This window comes from Monopterus albus, unplaced genomic scaffold, assembly GCF_001952655.1.
Source record: "Monopterus albus unplaced genomic scaffold, M_albus_1.0 scaffold92.1, whole genome shotgun sequence".
Classification (NCBI taxonomy): Eukaryota; Metazoa; Chordata; class Actinopteri; order Synbranchiformes; family Synbranchidae; genus Monopterus; species Monopterus albus.
The window spans coordinates 916,218-935,948 of record NW_018127972.1 but is presented as its reverse complement, the minus strand read 5'-3'; the positions used below and the strand labels follow the sequence as shown (position 1 = coordinate 935,948).

The 19,731-nt window shown below is 39.9% G+C and overlaps 2 protein-coding genes across 3 annotated transcripts in view; one reads left to right on the top strand and one right to left on the bottom strand.

Annotated features, from left to right (window-relative positions):
- The window catches only part of LOC109964728 (carbonic anhydrase-related protein 10-like), a 135,460-nt gene extending 118,207 nt beyond the window's left edge, over positions 1–17,253 (top strand). Inside the window, exon 9 of one of the 2 annotated variants that reach the window (XM_020608250.1) lies at positions 17,150–17,253. In XM_020608250.1, the coding sequence (XP_020463906.1) occupies positions 17,150–17,169 (20 nt within the window). In that variant the 3' untranslated portion in view covers positions 17,170–17,253. Of the gene's footprint in view, positions 1–585; positions 1,580–17,149 lie in introns of those variants that run through there. The other variant, XM_020608247.1, reaches the window with a different exon arrangement.
- Positions 7,096–19,731, bottom strand: part of carm1 (coactivator-associated arginine methyltransferase 1) — a 32,068-nt gene continuing 19,432 nt past the window's right edge. The window contains exons 15-16 of the mRNA XM_020608245.1: positions 12,109–12,177; positions 7,096–12,023 (exon numbers count right to left, since the gene is read on the bottom strand). Of these exons, the coding sequence (XP_020463901.1) occupies positions 11,884–12,023; positions 12,109–12,177 (209 nt within the window). The 3' untranslated portion in view covers positions 7,096–11,883. The remainder of the gene's footprint in view (positions 12,024–12,108; positions 12,178–19,731) is intronic.

Sequence of the window (19,731 nt, the reverse complement as noted above, 5' to 3'; positions counted from 1 at the left end):
CTACACCCAGCCACTGGGGTTACACAAGCCTGTGCGCTGGTCCCAAGTCCAGCAGCTACCAGCCACTTTTAAGGTGGAATGTTTTCTTGCATGTTGCTCAATGCATGAATTGACATCGTAAATCAATCACGATACCTTACATTTTAATATCAAAACTTTGACCATTCCATTTGTTTTTACTGGTTCTCTTGCAGGACATATGCTTGACTGATGATTGGATCATCAAGCGTTGGCAAAAATGTAACGTTATGAGTTTCAACCGGATTACACAAATATATTTTTTTTCCTTTCATGGAGCCAAAAAAAGTGGTGGAGCATCATTCTGATATGCTCCAGCAGCACTACACCTACACTTACACTACTGAAAGTGTTTGCATTTGAGTTGTTGGATATGGATTGTTTTGTGTGTGTGAACGATACTTTCAATTTGAGTTTTTGTTTGTTCACTGGGGTTGTCAGAATATGAGTCTGTTAATTCTTTAAGATTTGGTCTAATGTGTTTTCTATTTTTTTGTTGCTGTCTTTTCTGCATGATGAATATGATATTATTTTTCTTCTAATTACTGCTTTACCTGTTTCCCACAGAGGTAATGGTGAGGTTTCTGGAGAGCCATTCATCTCCAGAAAAAAATGTTCACTCTTTTAGTAAAACTACCAAAGTCTGAGTCTTGAAGTAATTTTTCTGTGTGAAAGTGACTTTGTCGGACCTGTCCATCCCCTCAGCTACCACCTTCCTAGTGTTTTTAATATTCTATAATTCAAAACCATACGCCTTCAGCAGACAGCTTTGCACACTGCAGTCCAGTTGGTGGTAATGCGCCATTTTACTGTTTGTCAACCACCATAACACACCAAGACAAAAATAAAAAAGGGCACTGGGATGCAACATATATATATATATATAACAATTTTATAGCCGTTATTGTGACACTACTGTGTTTTTACACTGTGGACCAACAAAGCTATTCTACATTTTCATGCGAGACTGGGTTGTTGTTGTTGCAATTATCAGTGTCCACTTTGATTCAATATATAAATGGATTTAGGTCAGCCCTATAGTCGGCAGTTGTTGCTGTCCTCTAAAAATATAAACCATAGTTTTAATCATAGCCTGTTTTAATTCCACTCAGTTCAAGTCAATGTATTTGTACAGAGCCAACTCAAAACAACAATTGTCTCAGGGTTCTTTACATAATAAAGTCTAGACCTTACAGAATTATAAGGTCACCCCAACAAATTCCTCTTGAGCAAGAACTTGACGATCAAAAAGCACAACTCTCCCAACCTTTGTCAAAATTAACCAAAAACAAACACTCCAGAAATTCACAAATGGCATCCATAGAAAGTCCAAAATTTTACCAGATGGCCTCATACATTTTGTGATTGTTAAAACTTCAGCCTGAAGTACTTTTCTAGGTACAACCATTCTAAACTCAGCCAAAACCTGCAGTTATGTTTGCACCTTGCATCAATGTGGTGAAGTCAGGGATCATCTGATAATTATTTATGCATGTAACAATGTCCATCCATCCATTATCTATACTGCTTATTCCTGAATAGGGTCACAGGGGGCTGGAGCCAATCCCAGCTGACATCAGGTGAGAGGTGGGGTGCACCCTGGACAGGCCGCCAGTCTATCACAGGGATGACATGTAGACAAACAACCATACATGCTCACACTCACTCCTACGGGGAATTTTTAGGGTCACAACTCAGCCTAAGCAGCATGTCATTGGAGTACCTGGAGAGAACCCACACAGGCACAGGGAGAACATGCAAATTCCACACAGAAAGGCCCTCTGTCGGCCCGGGCTTGAACCCAGAACCTTCTTGCTGTGAGGCTAACCACTGCTCCGCTGTGTTGCCCAGCAGCAAATTGTATTAAACAACATTTATTTTTGTTTCAGAATAATTTTGTCTCTTAAAATACACAATGTCATAATGTGGTTAATCTTGATGTAATTTACAGTAGAGGGTAGATGGACACTCCTGCCTCTGTTTATGTTGAGATGCCAAATTTTGTTGGTATATTGATATTCTAATCAATATTTGTGAATCAGGATCTCTAGTAACTGGATCCATTTTTTGTAAAAAGAAATTTGTAAATGTCTGTAGTTGTTTTAAAATGTCATATACAGTATGTATTTAATATCTTTTGTTGTTCTCATTTTCAGAGATGAACTGTGTTGTCACTCAACACTGCAGTGTTTCTTTCTGTCTTCTCAAACAACAAAAAATACATATCTCAGTTAAATCTTTGTTTTAGTTATTTTTAATTTTTGATACAAATGTTGAAAGTTGAATAGAAATTTAGTAAGGGATTCAAAACCAGATTCATATTTTATATAATACTACTGAATCCCAGCTTTTACTTGACTTTGTAGTCAAGATTTGAGACTTGCAAAACAATGACTTTCTCCCAAATGTGGAGACTGTCTATAAACCTGTTGCTCCAGTGCATGTTTGGGGGGGGGGGAATACTACTAATTTACACTTACCCTTCTGGAATGCCACAGTATTAAAGACACAGATAGTGAAATTTCCATTAAAAATGACACTTTCAGGTGTGCAGCATACATATAGAGTTTGACTCTTAAGTTTAGTTTGCAACATATTAATATAAAATTACCTATACTGTACACAAGTGGATTCCCAGTTGTCACTGTCCATTTGGACCACTGAATTGTACTGTCAGTGAATACTGGGACTGGTTCCAACCATCTATGTATCATCTTGAAAAAGAGTGAACAGCAAAGGAAATGACTGATGCTAGGTTTATCGTTATCAGTGTATTATCAGCAGTTTGGAGCTAAACACAGAGGTCCAACTTCAGCTGTAGGCAACCTGAAAAAACCTACAATGTACTTTACAGTGCTAAGTCAGTTGAAGGACTAATTATGTGCTACCATTAAGATTATTGTTATTTTATTTCCCCATAGGTTATAGCTGCATTTGCACCACCCACGGTGCATCAAACACACCCTCCCAGCATTCACTACTGTAGAACCTCAGCTAGCTTCAGAAAAACACTTAGTCTGTTCATTGAAAATGCCATAGACATACAAAGGCAAGAGTAGTGCTCAAAGAGAAAAGGGAAGCAAGATTCAGAGTATAAAGTTTCAAAACTGAAGAAACTGGATTCTTTTTTGGTTTGTTCTGCATTGTTATCAACACATGCAGGCAAAGATGAGCTAACTTTAGCTGAAAACAAAAAGGACACCCTGGCTAGCAGCACAGCGGTCCCTCCTTCATTACCACTGAGCCATAGCCTGGACCTTTCTACAGTTGAACGTAATAAAACCAATAAATTTGACCAATGCAAATCATGGAGAATCTTGCATAGCACAAGGCCAGCAGAATGTCATTCAAATAGGTAAGTACAGTATTTTCTAGCTGTTAATGAGTTGCAAGTTACAGTAATGTAGCAGCACAGCTTTGTGTGTGTTTGCATTAGACAGTGTTGCACATACTCCCTATTTTGAACAAGCATATAATAGTTGTTGGACAGCATTTGTTTTGGTGTTGATATTGCTGCTATATTGCTGTCAGTTGTCAGTGTGATGATTTGCTGTGGCGACCCCTGATGGGAACAGCTGAAAGTGAATTATATACTCAAGTGAAAGAAGGCAGTTCTAGAAACCTAGTTTATGTGTGATTTAAAGTACATATCCTGGTCGAAATTAACTCCAAGGTACCTCACAGTAGTACTGGAGGCCAGGGCTATGCCATCTAGAGTAACTTCGGTTGTGTCTGAGTTTAGGCGTAAAAACATTACAGGTCATCCAGGCCTTTATGTCTTTAAGACATGCCACGAAGTTTGACCAGCTGATTTGTTTCATCTGGGTTCATAGATAAATATAGCTGAGTATCATGCAGTGGAAGTTTATACTATGTTTTCTAATAATATTGCCTAAGAGAAGCATGTATAAAGCAAAGAGAACTGGACCTAGCACAGAACTGTGTGGCACTCCATGACTAATGTTAGTGTACATAGACAATTCATCTTTAGAAAAGCTTTACCAGAATAAGGTTGTAAAATATGATAGCACATTAATGCCAGTGATTTTAGAAGGACCTGTTCATCCATAACAAAGTGTATAAATATTCTGGTGTGCACATACTTTTGCTCATGTATTGTGTCTTCCTGTCCCTGTACACAGTTGCTTCTTGCTTTTTCATCTCCTGTCCTCCCACATTTCACTTCCCCTGTCACTCCCAGGAGTTTTCCACACACCCCCAGCTTTACACACACACACTCTTGTCCTTAATTCCTTTATCGCCTATACTCCTCCTCTATCGGGAGAAATTTTCACAACCTTCCTCCATCTGCCTGTCTTTCCTTTCCTCATGGTTTTCTGTCTCCTCTGTATTTCCTCTATCTTTTTGTTTTCTTGATTTCCTGCCTCCTTCTGTAAAACTCCTTTCTCTCTTTCCAAGATGTCTGATAAGCATTCAATGGCAGCACCATCTGATTCGGCTTTTTCCCCCCCCCACCACTAGCCCCATCTGATTCGGCTTCTCCCCCTCCCCACACACACACACACACACACACACACACACACACCCACACACCCACACCCATCACCCTTTCCCCCTCCACCTCACTCCAGCCTGCCATTGTATCCTAGCAACCTAACATTACTAGTAGTATCTCCCCTAAGCACACATGAATATTCTGCATTCCACTCTACATCTGAGTGCTTGTAGGTTAGGGTTCGGAGGTTATGTTTATGCTTAGGGATAATGGATGATAATCATGATTAGATGCATGAAGGATTAGACATCTCCCTGTCACCCCCAAACACTTCCCTTATTTCTTGTGCTCTGACGGGCCTAGATAGCTGAAAACTTGTGCATGTCAGAGGGTAGATCGGCAACAGTTAAAAATCTCCAGCTATTTCGACTATTGAAAAGTAACTTGAGAATGATACATACAACCGTCCTGATAGGCATCTTATATTTTAGCCTGTGAGCTGATGTATGCATCAGGATCTCAGATCCCTACAAACTTGAGATATGACTGTTATTAAAGGGAGTTCCAGTCTGCAGTTTGTAGAAAAGTGCTCCTGTAGCAAACAATCACAGAGCAATGCTGGGACAGTCCAGAGAAAGGCACCAGAGTTGGGGTTGGGTTTATAGGAGGTTAGATGATGGGGTTGGATTCAGGGCTAGGGTTGTTGTTAAGGAAAGGCCTGCTGATTGACCACCGGGGATCACACAGACAAATTAATGGTGGAAAGTAAAATTCCTGAAGTATACTATACGTTTAGGTAGTTTACTTGAGTAATTCCATGTTTTGCTACTGTAATACAGTACATGTTACAAGGAAATGTATTTTCACTGCACATCACTTATTTGACTACAGCCTTAGTAAGTTACTAGCTACCTTTCAGATGCAGATTATGAATACAAACTACAATTACTGCTTTGTGGTTGTATACCTCCTCCAACCAAATTTATGGGAATGGGACAGCTGGCCTTTGACCACCAAAATCTAATCTGCTCATCATTGAATCTAAGTGGATGTTTGTGCCAAATTTGAAGACATTCCCTCAAGGACTTTCTGAGATGTCATGTTCTCAGGAATGGGATGGGCAGACCTGAAAACATTATGCCTCCAGTCACGGCTATCACTGGTGCAGAGGTATAAATACGATACGATAATAAATGATGATATATTAGGCTACCAAGCAGCCTGTCAAGCATTGTCAAGTAATCCTTTACCACCTTCACTAACTGCATCAGTAAACCGGCATAAATTCATGCAACAATAATTGTAACATAATGAGCAAATATTAAGATGATGCTGAAATGGGCCCTTGAGTAAAATGAGTATATTTACTTTTTATACTTTAATGTTCAGACTGGCATACTTTTACTTCATTTGAATTTTGGATGAGGGACTCTGACTTGTAAGTGTTGTTTAAAAGTCAATGTGAATGGTTAGGTGTTATCCTGGTTAGACTTAGAAAAAAGAGCCAGGGAATATGTCAGGCCATATCTGATCCTAAGAGGACATCTACTGGTGAAAGAAGAAAGTGTATGTATGAAGTCAGATTGTTGATAATTGAACTAAAGAAGAAAAAGATGTAAAAGCACAAAAATAAAACTACAAAAATGCAATTGGTCTGTGAGTAGCAATTGTATGCATCAAAACAAAATGTCTCCTACTTCTTCTCTAGTCTCACAGGCCAAATTTTTGATTTGTCCACTATGCGCTATACTAAACCTTCCAATCAGTCTCAGCTGTAGGCCACTTACTAGCTAATTAGCATATATTCACATACTAAGTGCATGCTGAGCTATGGTGACCATGGAAAGCATGACCTACTACACATTACATTACATACTCACAGAGCTGCTAGCATGGTTATAGACCCATTATACCATTTTGGCATTGTATAGTTACCATTTTATCCTAAAAGTGCATGCCATGTGTGACACTGGTGGTCAAACTATGAATAGATATAAACGTTCAAGCCTTGGCCAAACCGGTGCCTTTCTGTGCTCTAGATGTGGGTGCACCTGATTCACTGATCCCTACGTACTGTGGCAGTGGGTGGCAGAGAAGCACCTGGTGGGACTTCCCATAATGCCAGAGGGGGTTGTATATAGTTCAGTGTTAGCAGGGATTGTGTGCCTGTATTCACATCTGCTGTCGCCAGTATGTTAAATAATAAAAACTGTCACTGAGCTGATGAAAAGACAAATTCTGGCCTTCTGACCCTTCTTCAACCAGCCGACATTACAGTATGTCTACATTAATCCAGTTAAAAACAGTCTCCAGAGTGTCTCGGTGTTAAAACACTGGCTTGGTGTGTAAGGTATGTGTGAGGTAAATTGAGCTTTTGTAAAATGATGACATAAGCCAGGCCAGTGAGTTGGGAGCTGGGTGGCAGTCAAGTTAAAAAGACACCCTCTAATCACCTCTGCATAGAGTAGCAAGAAAAAGTAATGGCACTGTTTGCAATTTCCTGGTTTTCTGCATAAATTAGTCATGAAATGTGATCTGATCTTCACCAAAGTCACAAATATCAACAAAAACTCTAATTCTAAGATGATAAAACACAGTCATGATCTTTCACATCTTTATTGACCACACCCATTACAGATGCAAAGTGATGGTGGAAAAAGTAATGGCAAGTGTTTTAATAGCTGGTTCAACCGCCTTTGGTAGCGAAAACCTCAAGCAAGCACTTCCTGTAGCTGTGGATTAGACCTATTAGTAATTAGACCTTCAGGAGGAATTTTGGAACCTTCTTCCTCACAGAATTGCGTCAGCTCAGCCATATTCTTAGAATATCCAGTGTGAACGGATCTCTTGAGGTCATTCCACCACATCTCTATTGACTTGAGGTCTGGGCCACTCCAAAAGGTGGATTTTCTCCCCAAAGCCATTCAGTAGTAGATTTACTTTAGTGTTTAGGGTCATTGTCCGACTGAGCTTCAACTTGTGGATAGTCACCTTGACGTTAACCTGTAGGATACCTTGATACAATTGGGATTAATTTTCCCCTCCACAATGGCAAATGGTCTAGGTCCAGAAGCAGCCCCAAATCATGATGCTCCCTCTACTGTACCTCACTGTTGGGATGATGTTTACATGTTGGTACATGGTTCTCTTTTTACGCTATACGTAGTGCTGTGTTTTCGAAACAGTTCTTTGTTTCATCTGTCCACAGGACATTTTCCCAGTAGTGCTGTGGAGTGTAAAGGTGGTCTCTGGCAAACGTCAGGCCTGATGCAATGTGGTATTTGGAGAGCAATGGCTTACTCTGTGGATTCTATGCCTGTTCAATATTTGCACATGGTTGACTCATAATGATGAGATGTTAACCAACTCCAATGAATCCTTGAAGTTTTTTGCTGCTACTCTAGGGGACTGTTTTGGGTTTTTTTTTTTTTTTTTTTTAACCTCATTGAGCATTCTGTGTTATGTCTTTGGAGTGATCTTGGTTGGGCGCCCACTTCTATGGAAACTAGCCACAGTACCAAATCATCTCCATTTATAGACAATATAACTTGGACTGATGAATATCTAAAGTCTTTGATATGACTCTAATCCTTTCCAACTTCATGCAAATCAACAATTACAGTGGCAGATTTGCTAACACCTGACTCCAGTTTACATTACTTTTTCCACCATCACTGTGTATGTTCAATGGGTGTGTTCAATAAAGACATGAAAGTTCATGATTGTTTATCAACTTAGAAATAATGTCTGTTGCTATTTGTGATTTTGCTGAAGCTCAGATCACCTTTCATAACCAATTTATGCAGAAGAACCAAAAATTGCAAATGGAGCCCTTACTTTTTCTTGCGACCGCATCTCCATGATTGTTCATTTTAAATGCCAATAGAGCCAAATGCACAAGAGAACCGGTGCCTTTAAACTGATTTAATGTTGTCATCTAACTTGTGTCAACTGTGTAATCCCCCATTTTAAACACTGATATAGTGGATCATACAGCACAGCTGCTGTCATTAACCTGTGTTTATGGTGATTTTTCTGAGACACCCACGTGACCATAAAATAATATTCGGGTCATGTGCCGCTCCTTGTCAGATGTTGGCTGTACCACTGCTGATTGTCAACTGAAAATAAGTTTAACAAGAGCTCTGGCCATGTTCATACTGTTCAGGTGTTTCACTGTTAAGAGAGATCTGTACAAAAATGTCCACAAAACACTGAAGTGGATGCAAATTGTTGTCACATGTAAATGGCATTTAAATTTGTTGGTTTAATATAGATGTAGTCTGAGATTTGCATTTAGTAGAACCTCCTGAGCACTGTTCAAATTTTGTTTCAAGAGCATGTAACCGTGAACTCATATTATACTGTTACTCATCCAATCTGTTTGATTTGAATATTTGTAATTTTAACATATAATAAAGTCGATGTCAGAGAGAAAGTTGTTATTGGTCAACAGACAAAAAACAGAACATGACAGTCTTCCTATGTCATGATTGACTACACAGAGCATAACAAAGGGGACATGATCGCTATAGGATAGCTACCACCTGGTAAACATCTGAGATGCCCATGGCCTATTTAAGAAACTAGAGGAAACAAATTAAAGTACTACAACACCTGATCCCAGAAAGCTTCTTGTAACATATCACCCCTTTTAATTTGCACTCATTTTGTTTGTGAAAGAAAAAAAAAAGACAAAAAATAAGGTTAATCCTACAAAGAGACACTTTTTCATCTCTCTTAAAACTTCCTAACTTATAAATCCCAAATAAACCAAGTCCAAAAGTTGTGACACTGGAAGCAATGCATACATGTCTCTCTCCCTCCTCATGAGAAGAGGCCATTGGGTGTGTTGGGGACGTGATATGTTGGAGGTTATACAGAGTGAACAGATGAAGAGGGGAGTGGGTGGACTAGGCCAGTCTCACATGCCTCGACAATAAAGTCACTTTGCAACAGTCTCAGAGGTGGTTGGGAGGAGAATCTTTTGTCCTTCTCACAGCCAGCTGGCTGCTGCTCTGGGTTATATTGGTCCTTTTCAGGTTCCTTCTCCAAATCTGCTTCCTCCAACTAAACCAGAACAATCTGGCTCAACAAATGACTGGCTGAGGAGGAGGAGCTGCAGTAGCAATGTTCTCTCAGTTAGAATCCAGGTACCAGGTGAAGAAAGAGGGCAATGGGAGCAACAGCAGGCTTGTTTCAGGTTTACAAGACTACATTGCTGTAGCTTCAACAAAGACACATTTTTGGGAGACTTAACCCACTGGTCACTTTCAATGCTTGGTATTATAAAATACAACATCATCACTCACAGGTTGCTAATTGATTGGCATCTCTTGGAATTGCCAAATGCTAAAGGCAGCTGTACGCAGCTGCGTCTGACAATTTTTTTTAACTTTCTGAAACACAAAATCTGACTAGTATGCCTGCACACCAACTTGCCAGTAGTGTGGAAGCAGGGACTGAACATCTCTCTTAAGCTCTCTTTCTTCATTTCTTACACAGTTACTACTGACACTTTTTCTCTAAAACCAAGGACAACAGCAACAGTGCTTTTAAAAGTGTTACAATTCATCACGTTGAGACTACAGAGAAAGTTCTTGGAAGGAGATCAGGGAGACCTGATCCCTTAGATTAGATTTTACATGTTATACAATATCGTTTGAATCATTTGGGGGCCTTAACCCTACTTCCAATATTTCAGGAAATGTGTTTGTTTGCTATCAACCCCATAGTCAAATAACTAAAAGACATAAATATCAGTGCGTTCAATACAGAGATATTTCAAGATTATTAGCAGGACAAGAAAGTTGTTAGCTCTACGAAAAACCAGACAAAATGCAATACAAATAAACTGGTTGTAAGACATGAAAGTGTCACCTGGGCTTTTGTTCACTCTGAACGGTGCTAAACCTGGCAACCCTATTACAAGTATAAGGACAGAACTCGTGTGTTGCTGCATGCAGGCACTGAAGCAAGCTAGTGCTGGTCAAGAAATGCCTCCAGCTCTAAAGCGCCAAAACACTGTCTTGTTTTTAAGTTTTGTTTTCACTATTAAGTAAACAGGATATGTTATGTTGAGACAGCTTTGGAGTTTTTGGAAAATTGATATTTTCACTTTTAAAGGAGATCATTTGAGATAACCTCAATTTCTGGCCTTGAAATGATGCTAGGCTAACCTCACAGGTCTGGGTAAGAAGTACCAGTATATTTAAAACTGCATTCATTAATATTTTTATGTAAACAACATTTGTGATGTGACAAGTGTCACTCGCGGTGATAAAGCCAATGAGAACCAGCAAATGCTGCCCTCAGTTTAAGTCTTATAGCATCTATATCGCTCTACAGCTCCTTCTGGCTCGCTGTTTTAACGTGGCTCACTATATTCTGGTTTTGGTTTGCTCCCATCAATCTAATTTCCAGACACACACACACATGATTATGGTGCCAATTTTTTCATGACTCAGCATGGAAGGTGACCAGGATGCCAGTCTCCCAAAAGCTGAGGTTGTGTAGTTCTGCTTTTAAGCAGAGCCACACATTGCATAATGAGCAGAGCATAGATGGTTTGTTTGTCCAAATAAGAAGAGTATATATTCCACATACTCCTTTGGCTGTTTAGCCATGTAGATAGCTTCAGTTTTCTGATACATTTACTTCCATCAAAAACCAAACTATAGGAGGAGTAAGCAGGAAAAATGTTTTGTGGTTTGTGTGGACTGATCCTTTAAAATGACCTGTTTTATCTGGCAGCAGTCAGTTTCTTGTGCAGAGAGGTTTGAAGACTGGATCTGATATGAAAAGCCAAGGTCGCAGCTCAGAGAGGAGTGTTGATGGTGGCAAAATTGTCCTAATATACAGATGAAAAACTTCCATGTAGGTGCGGCACAGAGATGTGCAGAAATGTGGGGACGGACTGATGCTGGTATCTGGCAACAAGTAGATTTTAGGGAAGGATGGGTTTGGACAAATACCGTACTATCGGGTCATCATGACACATAAGAGAAAAAGGAGTGGAGGGACTGAATCAAAAGAGGGTGGAAACCCAGGAAGGGGACAGACTAACTATTCTGCATCTCAACTGTGCACCTTTTACAGTCTCAGTCAATCCAAGAGGGAGAAAAGGTGAAGGAGATAGCAGCTGTTGACAAGACAGCAGCCTGGACGGATCAGAGAGAGCTTGATCATTCTTATAGTGCTGGATCGAACAGGGTAGAATTTGAATGATGAGCACAGGGAGGAAGTGCCAGCACAACACTGGTTTTGGTATATTGATTTTGGCTGTAGATGATGTGTCAGTCAGGACTGAAGGATTGAGGTGGGGGTTGGGGCCAGCAGACTGAAGAGCTCCACTGAGAGGGCTTGGGGATCTGTCATGCAGGGGTGGGAAGGCTGAAGAGGTCTTCGTCTTAGCTGCCGTAATGCATGGTGTTGCTGGGGATGACCATAGGTGAAGCCATGGAGATGGCAGCACCCCCCATGGTGAACTGGTTGGTAACGGGATAGTAAGTACCACTGCTGCTGGGACCAGACTGGCCTGTAGTGGCTCCTGGAAGTAAGAACAAAATAACATTCAGGCTTCCCACTGTACGTTTGAATGGGAAATTTCTAGCAGCACAAACTGATTTCATTACCCTGGACAATTCCTGTGCTCATGATGGAGCCCATCCTGGAGTGGGTGTGGTTTACAATCCCTGTGTTCACTGTAACCAGTCAGAGGGGAAAGCACAGTTAATGATGTGCAGATTTTAGCCTGCTGCTTTCCGTTTATAGCTATAAAACACTAGGCAGATGCTGTGAGAGCCCCTCACATTTGTTACATCAACAACAATAGTAGTACAACCTACAGCTGTCAGCTGCTGACTAATCAGAGAACAGAGGCAACAAGAGGCTTTTCTGGAGAAAATGTACATATGTGCTTCCTGCTGGAAGTTTTCTCTTGAAAAATATTATATACAAATACCGACAAAAGTTAAAACAGAAGTTAAAATTGAAGTACTAAAAGAAGCTGCAGTTTAAGTTTAAAGTGCCCATCGCATGCTTTTCTGTTTTTTGATGTATCTACAATGTTACAAAGATGAATTAGTATCTTAAATGTGGCTGAAAGCTTAAAAAACAAACAAAAAAAAAACAAGGTATACCTATGATGTTGTACTTCTATGTAGAAGCAACTCAGTTAATACAAGTCTCGTGAACTCTCGCTGGCAAGATTTTTTTTCCCCAACAAGGTAAAGTCTTACATGATAGTTTACAGAGTTCCTTGAATGGTCATACTGCCCTGGATGTGCACCTTCATGTGAGCTTGCCTAACATTCACCGGTGCCATCCAAATTTTCGAATGCATGGTGTTTTGCAGATATATTCTACCTCCTCCTGATGTGGAGAAAAATACAGGGCCTGAGGTTACAGCATGTTCCTGTACAGGGACTTGCTGTTTTACCCAACTGGGTCTAACGTGGCGTGAACGGAGCAGCTGGAAACCTACAGGCAGCCGACAAGTGAAGCACGCTGGGGTGGTGAATGATCAGCTCATCAAGGCTGGATTGCCCCAGAGCACAGTACCTGTTTGTTTTAGCTGCTTGAGACCAGTGTGTTTGCCGCATGTGATGTGTTGCTGGTTGGCAGAATCTAACAACGCAGCAATCACTGGTGGGATGTACCAACCTTGACGTTTCCATTACTCAGTGGGACGCAACAGTAAGTAAAACAAAACAAAACACATATAAAAAAACACTACACTGCTGTTGGTGTGTTGTTTCTGTAAGGTTAGAGAGAATTGTTTTAAGGCTGGAGAAGTTACTGTCTGCATTATGCCAGTTAAAATATCAGGTTTGTCAATTATCCGCTTTGTTTAGAGTGTTACACATCTCTTTTCATTGGTACTTATACTGTTGTTTAGCTATCTATGGAGGAGACATTCAAATTAATTAATGCTGTGGCAGTTCGATGTGTTGAGGTCCACTTTCATATTCTGGCTCAAACATGCCAGGTAGGATTTGAGGCATTGTTACTGTTGAAAATGTAGCTTACTTGATAATGTTTTTTGTTTATGTGCTGTCCTGGCTTCTTGATTGGTCTTGTCTTGAAAAGTGTTCCCCCATCGAGATGCGTTTCCCCTGCTCAAAACCCGGTTTCATGTAGTAATGTGTAATTACAGGCTATTTGAAGTTATGATGGGTGTAAAGCTAATCTAGAGGTACCCAAGATTAAACATTAAATGGCTGGAACTGAGCATGCCATGGGCACTTTAAGCTATAAAAAAGAGTGGATGTCAAATGTATAGATGATATGGTCACTTATAGGGATCGGTTCCAATAGCCCATTCCAAGTAGGTGAAATATCTGGGTTTGATAAGCTTCATGGTCAAATGAATCCCTTATCGACCTGTCATTCATGTTCACAGTTTAGTTTACATTCTTTAACCTCACTCAGTCTACCACTGGTGTAGTGTCATCTGTCAGATGTGTAGCAGTCCAACAACCAGCTAAATTCAAAGTTCAGCGAACCATCAGTGATTTATTAAATTAACATTCACTGAATGATGAATTAGATGCATTAATTTCACTGCTGTGAAATTAATAAGATCAGTGTTGTGAGCTTCTGCAGCTGCAGCACAGCCCCCACTGAGGAGCAATGGAAACATGAGCGAGGACAGGGTTAGTGAATGTCACAGAGCAGTGACAAAATCAATTACAACACTTCAGCTCAGCAGAATGGCCATGGTTTGTTAGTTCATACTATAGTTAGCGTCAGTGTCAGACTCTGGTAAATGGTCTATAATCACAACTAAAATGGCCTGTTGTAGTTAGAAAAAGCTAGATTCATAAATATTACACAATTTGCTTAAAAAAAGTATAGTTAATTTGCTGCTATAGTGCATGAAATTAAAATATATCTTTTTATACTAACAAACTCCTTAAGCTAATTGAAAAGTGGTTTATAAATAAATGTATTATTATGATTATCATCAATCAGACTCAGTAAGGGATTTGAACAGATTCGGTAAGTGGATCTGGAAGTGGATTCAGATTTGATAAAATGCTATCAAACGCCAGCCCTAATCATTTATACTAGCAGAAACTCCTTGTCAGACTGCAGAGCTGTTATCTAGGCCCATATCATGTTCTAAGACTTTCAAGACAAATTTAAACTTTTTGTATGATAAGGTCATGATTAGCAATCAAGGCAGCTCTAATGTTTAATCATATTATAATATCACACATATTGCACTGTCACATACTCTGCCATCACCTGGAGCCAGGCCTCCCAAATCACCAATCAAGCCTATAATGCCATTAGAGCAGAGACACACCAAGCCAACATGAAAGAACTAGCAGCGACTTAGGTCAACTGTTGCATCCATTCACATACCCTTTGTCTGGGCCAGTCAGGTTGAAAAAGTGGCCCTTAAACACACTGTACAGACTACAGCCAACAGCTGTCTAGTACATACATTCTGTGCCTGCATGAGAAAAAACTCCCCCTACCATCAGGTGGTAGTATCTTTATTTGCCATTCAGAAAGGGAAAAAAGAAGCGCTAGACTGTGGAAATACAAGCATAAACAAAGCAGCTCTCATTCAATACAGCTGCTGTTTATAGCTGCTTCTCATTGAGAATATGGCTGATAAGAAGCTGCGAATGACACTGGTCTTGTGGATGTGGAAAAAGAAAGGGGGTTGTGGAGACACAAAAAAAAAAAAAAAAAAAAAAAAGAGGAGAAACCACACCAAATGGGTGAAATCAAGGATACTACAGCGACAGACTGAAGGGGCTTTCTTGAACTGTTCTCTTCTCCTGCAGTGACTGGCTAAGCCGAACAGCCAATCAAAGTGGCCTCTCTCTCTCACCGATGAGGCCTAATGGGCCGATGGTGATTCAACAAGCCAAATCGGCTGAAGTAGAACCCCGACAAATGCTCATAGACACACTGAAGGCCAACCGCTGTCACAGCTCTTAAAGATAATGGATCAAAGACCAATGAAATGATACCATTTTTAAATTCTTCAAAAATATAATTTAGCTGTTTTCAGAATTTTATAAAGTTCTTAACTCACTAAAACATTCAAGTTTATAAATGGCCTTGCTCCTCATGCAATTTCTCAATCGATCCCAAAATCTGTTACCGAAGGAGTCAAGACCAGCAAGCAAGTGAAAATGATAGAGCTCAGAGGTGCAGAATTTTTGTTGGTCAGTCACCGCTCTCAGTAAAAGGTCACAATTATTAAACGCTTTATCACTAGACATAATGAGGACTGAGTTTTTTCTAGTTAAACAATGGCTTAAACAACAACAAAGATATGAAGACTGAACAACTTTGAATTGTTAAATTCATTTGTCAAATACACAGTTCCAAACTATTATGCAAGTGACATATGGGATTTCAGTTAGATAAGCATTTTAGTTTTGGTTTTTCTATGAAACTTTGTGCTTGTTTTATTGAGTTCTCCTGCAATATGGAGAAGAAAGATCTATCTGAAGGTGAAAAGCATGAAATAGTAAAATACCCTGCAGAAGGCATAAAAACTAGATATTTCACAAAACATTTGATCAAAATCTCAAGATTTGTAAGAAATTCAGAGCACACACAAATCCAGTCAGATAAAGGATTATTAAGCAAAGTTTCTGTCAGACAAATTAATAGTATTAAAACAGCAGCTCTAAAAAAAGCCACTGTTAAGCAGCAAACAGGTATTTGAAATTGCTGGAGTATCAAGAACTACTCAATACAAGATCCTCCAGCGCTTGGCAACTGTGCGTAAAGCTGTGTTTCGGCCACCGCTAACTAAAACTCACAAAGAGAACTGTTTGCACTGGGCTCAGAAATAAATGAAGGCTAATTATCAAACTGTTTTATTCCTTGATGAATGCTGTACTACACTGGACAGTCCGCATGGATGGAGTTCAGGATGGTTGGTGAATGTGGCCACCTTGTTCCAACAAGAACGCAACATCAGCAAGGAGGAGGTGGAGTGATGATCTGGGCTTGAATACTAGGAAGTGACATGGTGGGTGCCTGAGGGTGTCAAAATACGTCAAGTTCCTAACCGACCATTTCTTCCCATGGTATTAAAAAAAAAAAAAAGTGCCTTTAGGAATAAAAATATTTTTATGCCGGACAATGACCCATCCCATATTGCAAAAACACACCACTGACTCTTTGGTTACTATGGATATAAAAAGAGAACAAAATCATGGTGTGGCCGCCATCATCACCTGACCTTAATCCAGTTGAGAACCTGTGGTGCATCCCTAAAATAAAGATCTGAGGGAGGGCAGCAGTATACCTCCAAGCAGCAATTCTGGGAGGCAATACTGGCATCTTCAAATGCAATACAGGCAGAAACTTCACATGAACTTAAAAATTCAATGGATGAAAAAGTTGTACAAGTGATATCAAAAAGGGGCTCATGTATTACTATATATCTTGAGATAGTTTTTGATTGCCTTTATTTTTTTGAAGAAAGACTTATGTAACAAATGCAAATGTTTTGATTTCATTATGACCTACTGAATGATTTCAAACTGTTTTCAAAATATTACAAACATCTATTGTCATTCTCAGTAGTTTTTGCTTGTAATAATACCCACGTTGTGATGTGATTGCCGAGGGTAAAAAAAAAAAAACAACGAGCTGCATCACTGTGTGGTACGAAGTCTGTACTGCCTCTTACAGAAGGACCCTGCAACGAATAGTGAAAACATCCAGCAAGATCATCAGTGCCCCTCTGCCTTCCCTTACGGACATCTTCAACACCCGCCTCACCCACAGAGCCATCAGCATTGCTGATGACACCTCCCACCCTGCACACTTCAGACTCCTGCCTTCAGGGAGAAGGTATTGGACTCTTCAGGCCCACTCCACCAGACTTACAAACAGCTTCATTCACCAGGCTGTGAGGATGCTGAACATTGTTCACTACCTCCCCTCTCTGCCCCTGGACCGTAACCCACCACAGAACATAAAAAGACTACCCCTGCTGTTGTACAAACTCAATACATTCCCACTTTTTGTTATATTACAGGTAAATCTGCTGCTGACTGCTGTGGAAACAACAACAACAACAAAAAAACCCTCTGCTGTTTTACCTTCTGTTATAATTATATGTAAATCTGCTGCCGTTTTTTTTTTTTTTGCCGGGATATCTGCTGCTGTTGGTCATTTGCAATACTGTCCATGTATACCTCATATGCTATTTGCACCTCATCACCAATGCCCTGGTGATGCTGAACCATCTGACAATCTCCTATTATTGTTTTGCACTACTGTCACTGACTACACGGTTTTGAGTCACAGCTTATTGGCTTTATCCTAATTACTTCATCCAGTTCTTAATCTATTCTATTCTATTTTCATTCTACTTTATTCTATTTTAGTTCCTAAATGTTATGGCACCCAATACTAGGTGAGAGAAACGGAATTTCAGTTTTCTGTATGTCCTGCACATATGGTGAATTGACAATAAAATCCTTGAACCTTAAGTATTACATGATAGTTAAGGATTTCCTTGAATGGGCATTAAATCCAGGCCACTGTGTGTTCGTTCATGTGAGCTTGCCTGACATCCACCAGTGCTGCTACCATATTTGCAAAATGTTATATTGCCTTTCTTGTTATGTACATTTCCAATAAAGCATATGTAAAAAAATTAATTAAAAATAACTTACAAAAGGACATCCACAGTGCCACACTACACTGTAAAAGCGGAATTTTTCAACTGTGCCTGGTTTTGTGGAGATATTTTACCTCCTTCTGCTGCACTGTGACCAGAGAATGTGGAGAAAAACACAGGGCCTGAGGTTACAGCATGTGCAGGAATGTTCCTGTACAGGGACTCGCTGTTATGCCTGACCAGGGTTAGCGCAGCGTGAACGGAGCAGCTGGAAACCTACAGGCAGCCAGCAAGTGAAGCACGATGGGGTGGTGAATGATCAGCTCATCAACGCTGGATTGCCCCGGAGCGCAGTACCTGCTTGTTTTGGCTACCTAACGATCCATGATGTTATTGTCAGCCCTACACTACCTGTTGGAATTAATTTCACTGCTTTGGGACTGTATGTGGTCGTGTGGGGTAAGATACAGCGACCACCAGTTGGATTTATGGTCCTTGGAGCTTCTTGAAAGGGAGTGATGCTTCCACCACCCGGTGGGACATAACGGTAAGTTAAAAAAAAAAACACCTTGCATGTCTGTTAATGCCTTGTTTCTGTAACATTAGAGAGAACTGTTGTAAGGCTGGAGAAGTTACTATGTCTGCAGTATGGCAGTTAAAATATGTGGTTTCTCAATTAGTGTTACACATCTCTTCTCATCAGTACATATTACCGCTGTTTACCTATCTATGGAGGAGAAATTCATATTAATTAATGCAGTTGCGGTTCGTTGTGCTGTCCACTTGTGACATAACACTGGCAACAGGAACTGTGTGCGTTCACAAACTGTCCTCTCGTTTTAAGGAACGGGCTTTTTGGCTCTGTGATTCTGAAACAATTACATACTATTTGGAGTTAAGAGGGGTTCCAAGCTAATCTAGTGGTACCCTAGATTAAACATTAAATGGCTGGAAATGAGCAAAATGAGCATGTCATGGGGACTTTAAGTGTGATGACTGTTTTGGAAAAATAATAATGGCACTTGCATAATAATTTGGAATACATTGTATATTCCTACATATTGTGCCCATACAATCACATACACTATCACACGTTTGTCAATTTTTTATGTCACTTTTATGTCATAATCAGGTATACGTTATTATATATAGACACTTGTACTGTATAAAAATATGTCCACAGTTGATTTTTGTATTGATTCTGTATTATGTGACTGTTTGGATGTTTTGGCCCTAATTTAAAAGCCTAACCAAGGTTGGGGGCTGCAAATTAGTATCAGCTAGACATCCTAAATAAAGTAAATCTGCTGCACTGTCTACTAGTATGTAACTATGTTTATCTGCAAGGTCTGTACAGTATAAAGAAAATAAGGTAACTAACATATTAAATGATCACTGCTATTGGGTTGCACAACTAGTATCAATTATTTATTTAGTAGCAAGAACTTGCTATTTGCATTTGCTAATGTATCAAACATCAAGTAGTGGTTTTGGGTAAGAAGCCCATCTCCTCTCCTCAACAGGGTGAAAGCTCAAACTTGCATATTACTGCCTATTTACTGTCCAACTTGTACTAGCTTATCACTTATGTGACAGCAGTCCCATTCTGTAAGGAGCCTAAAACTCATGATTATGTACAGCAGTG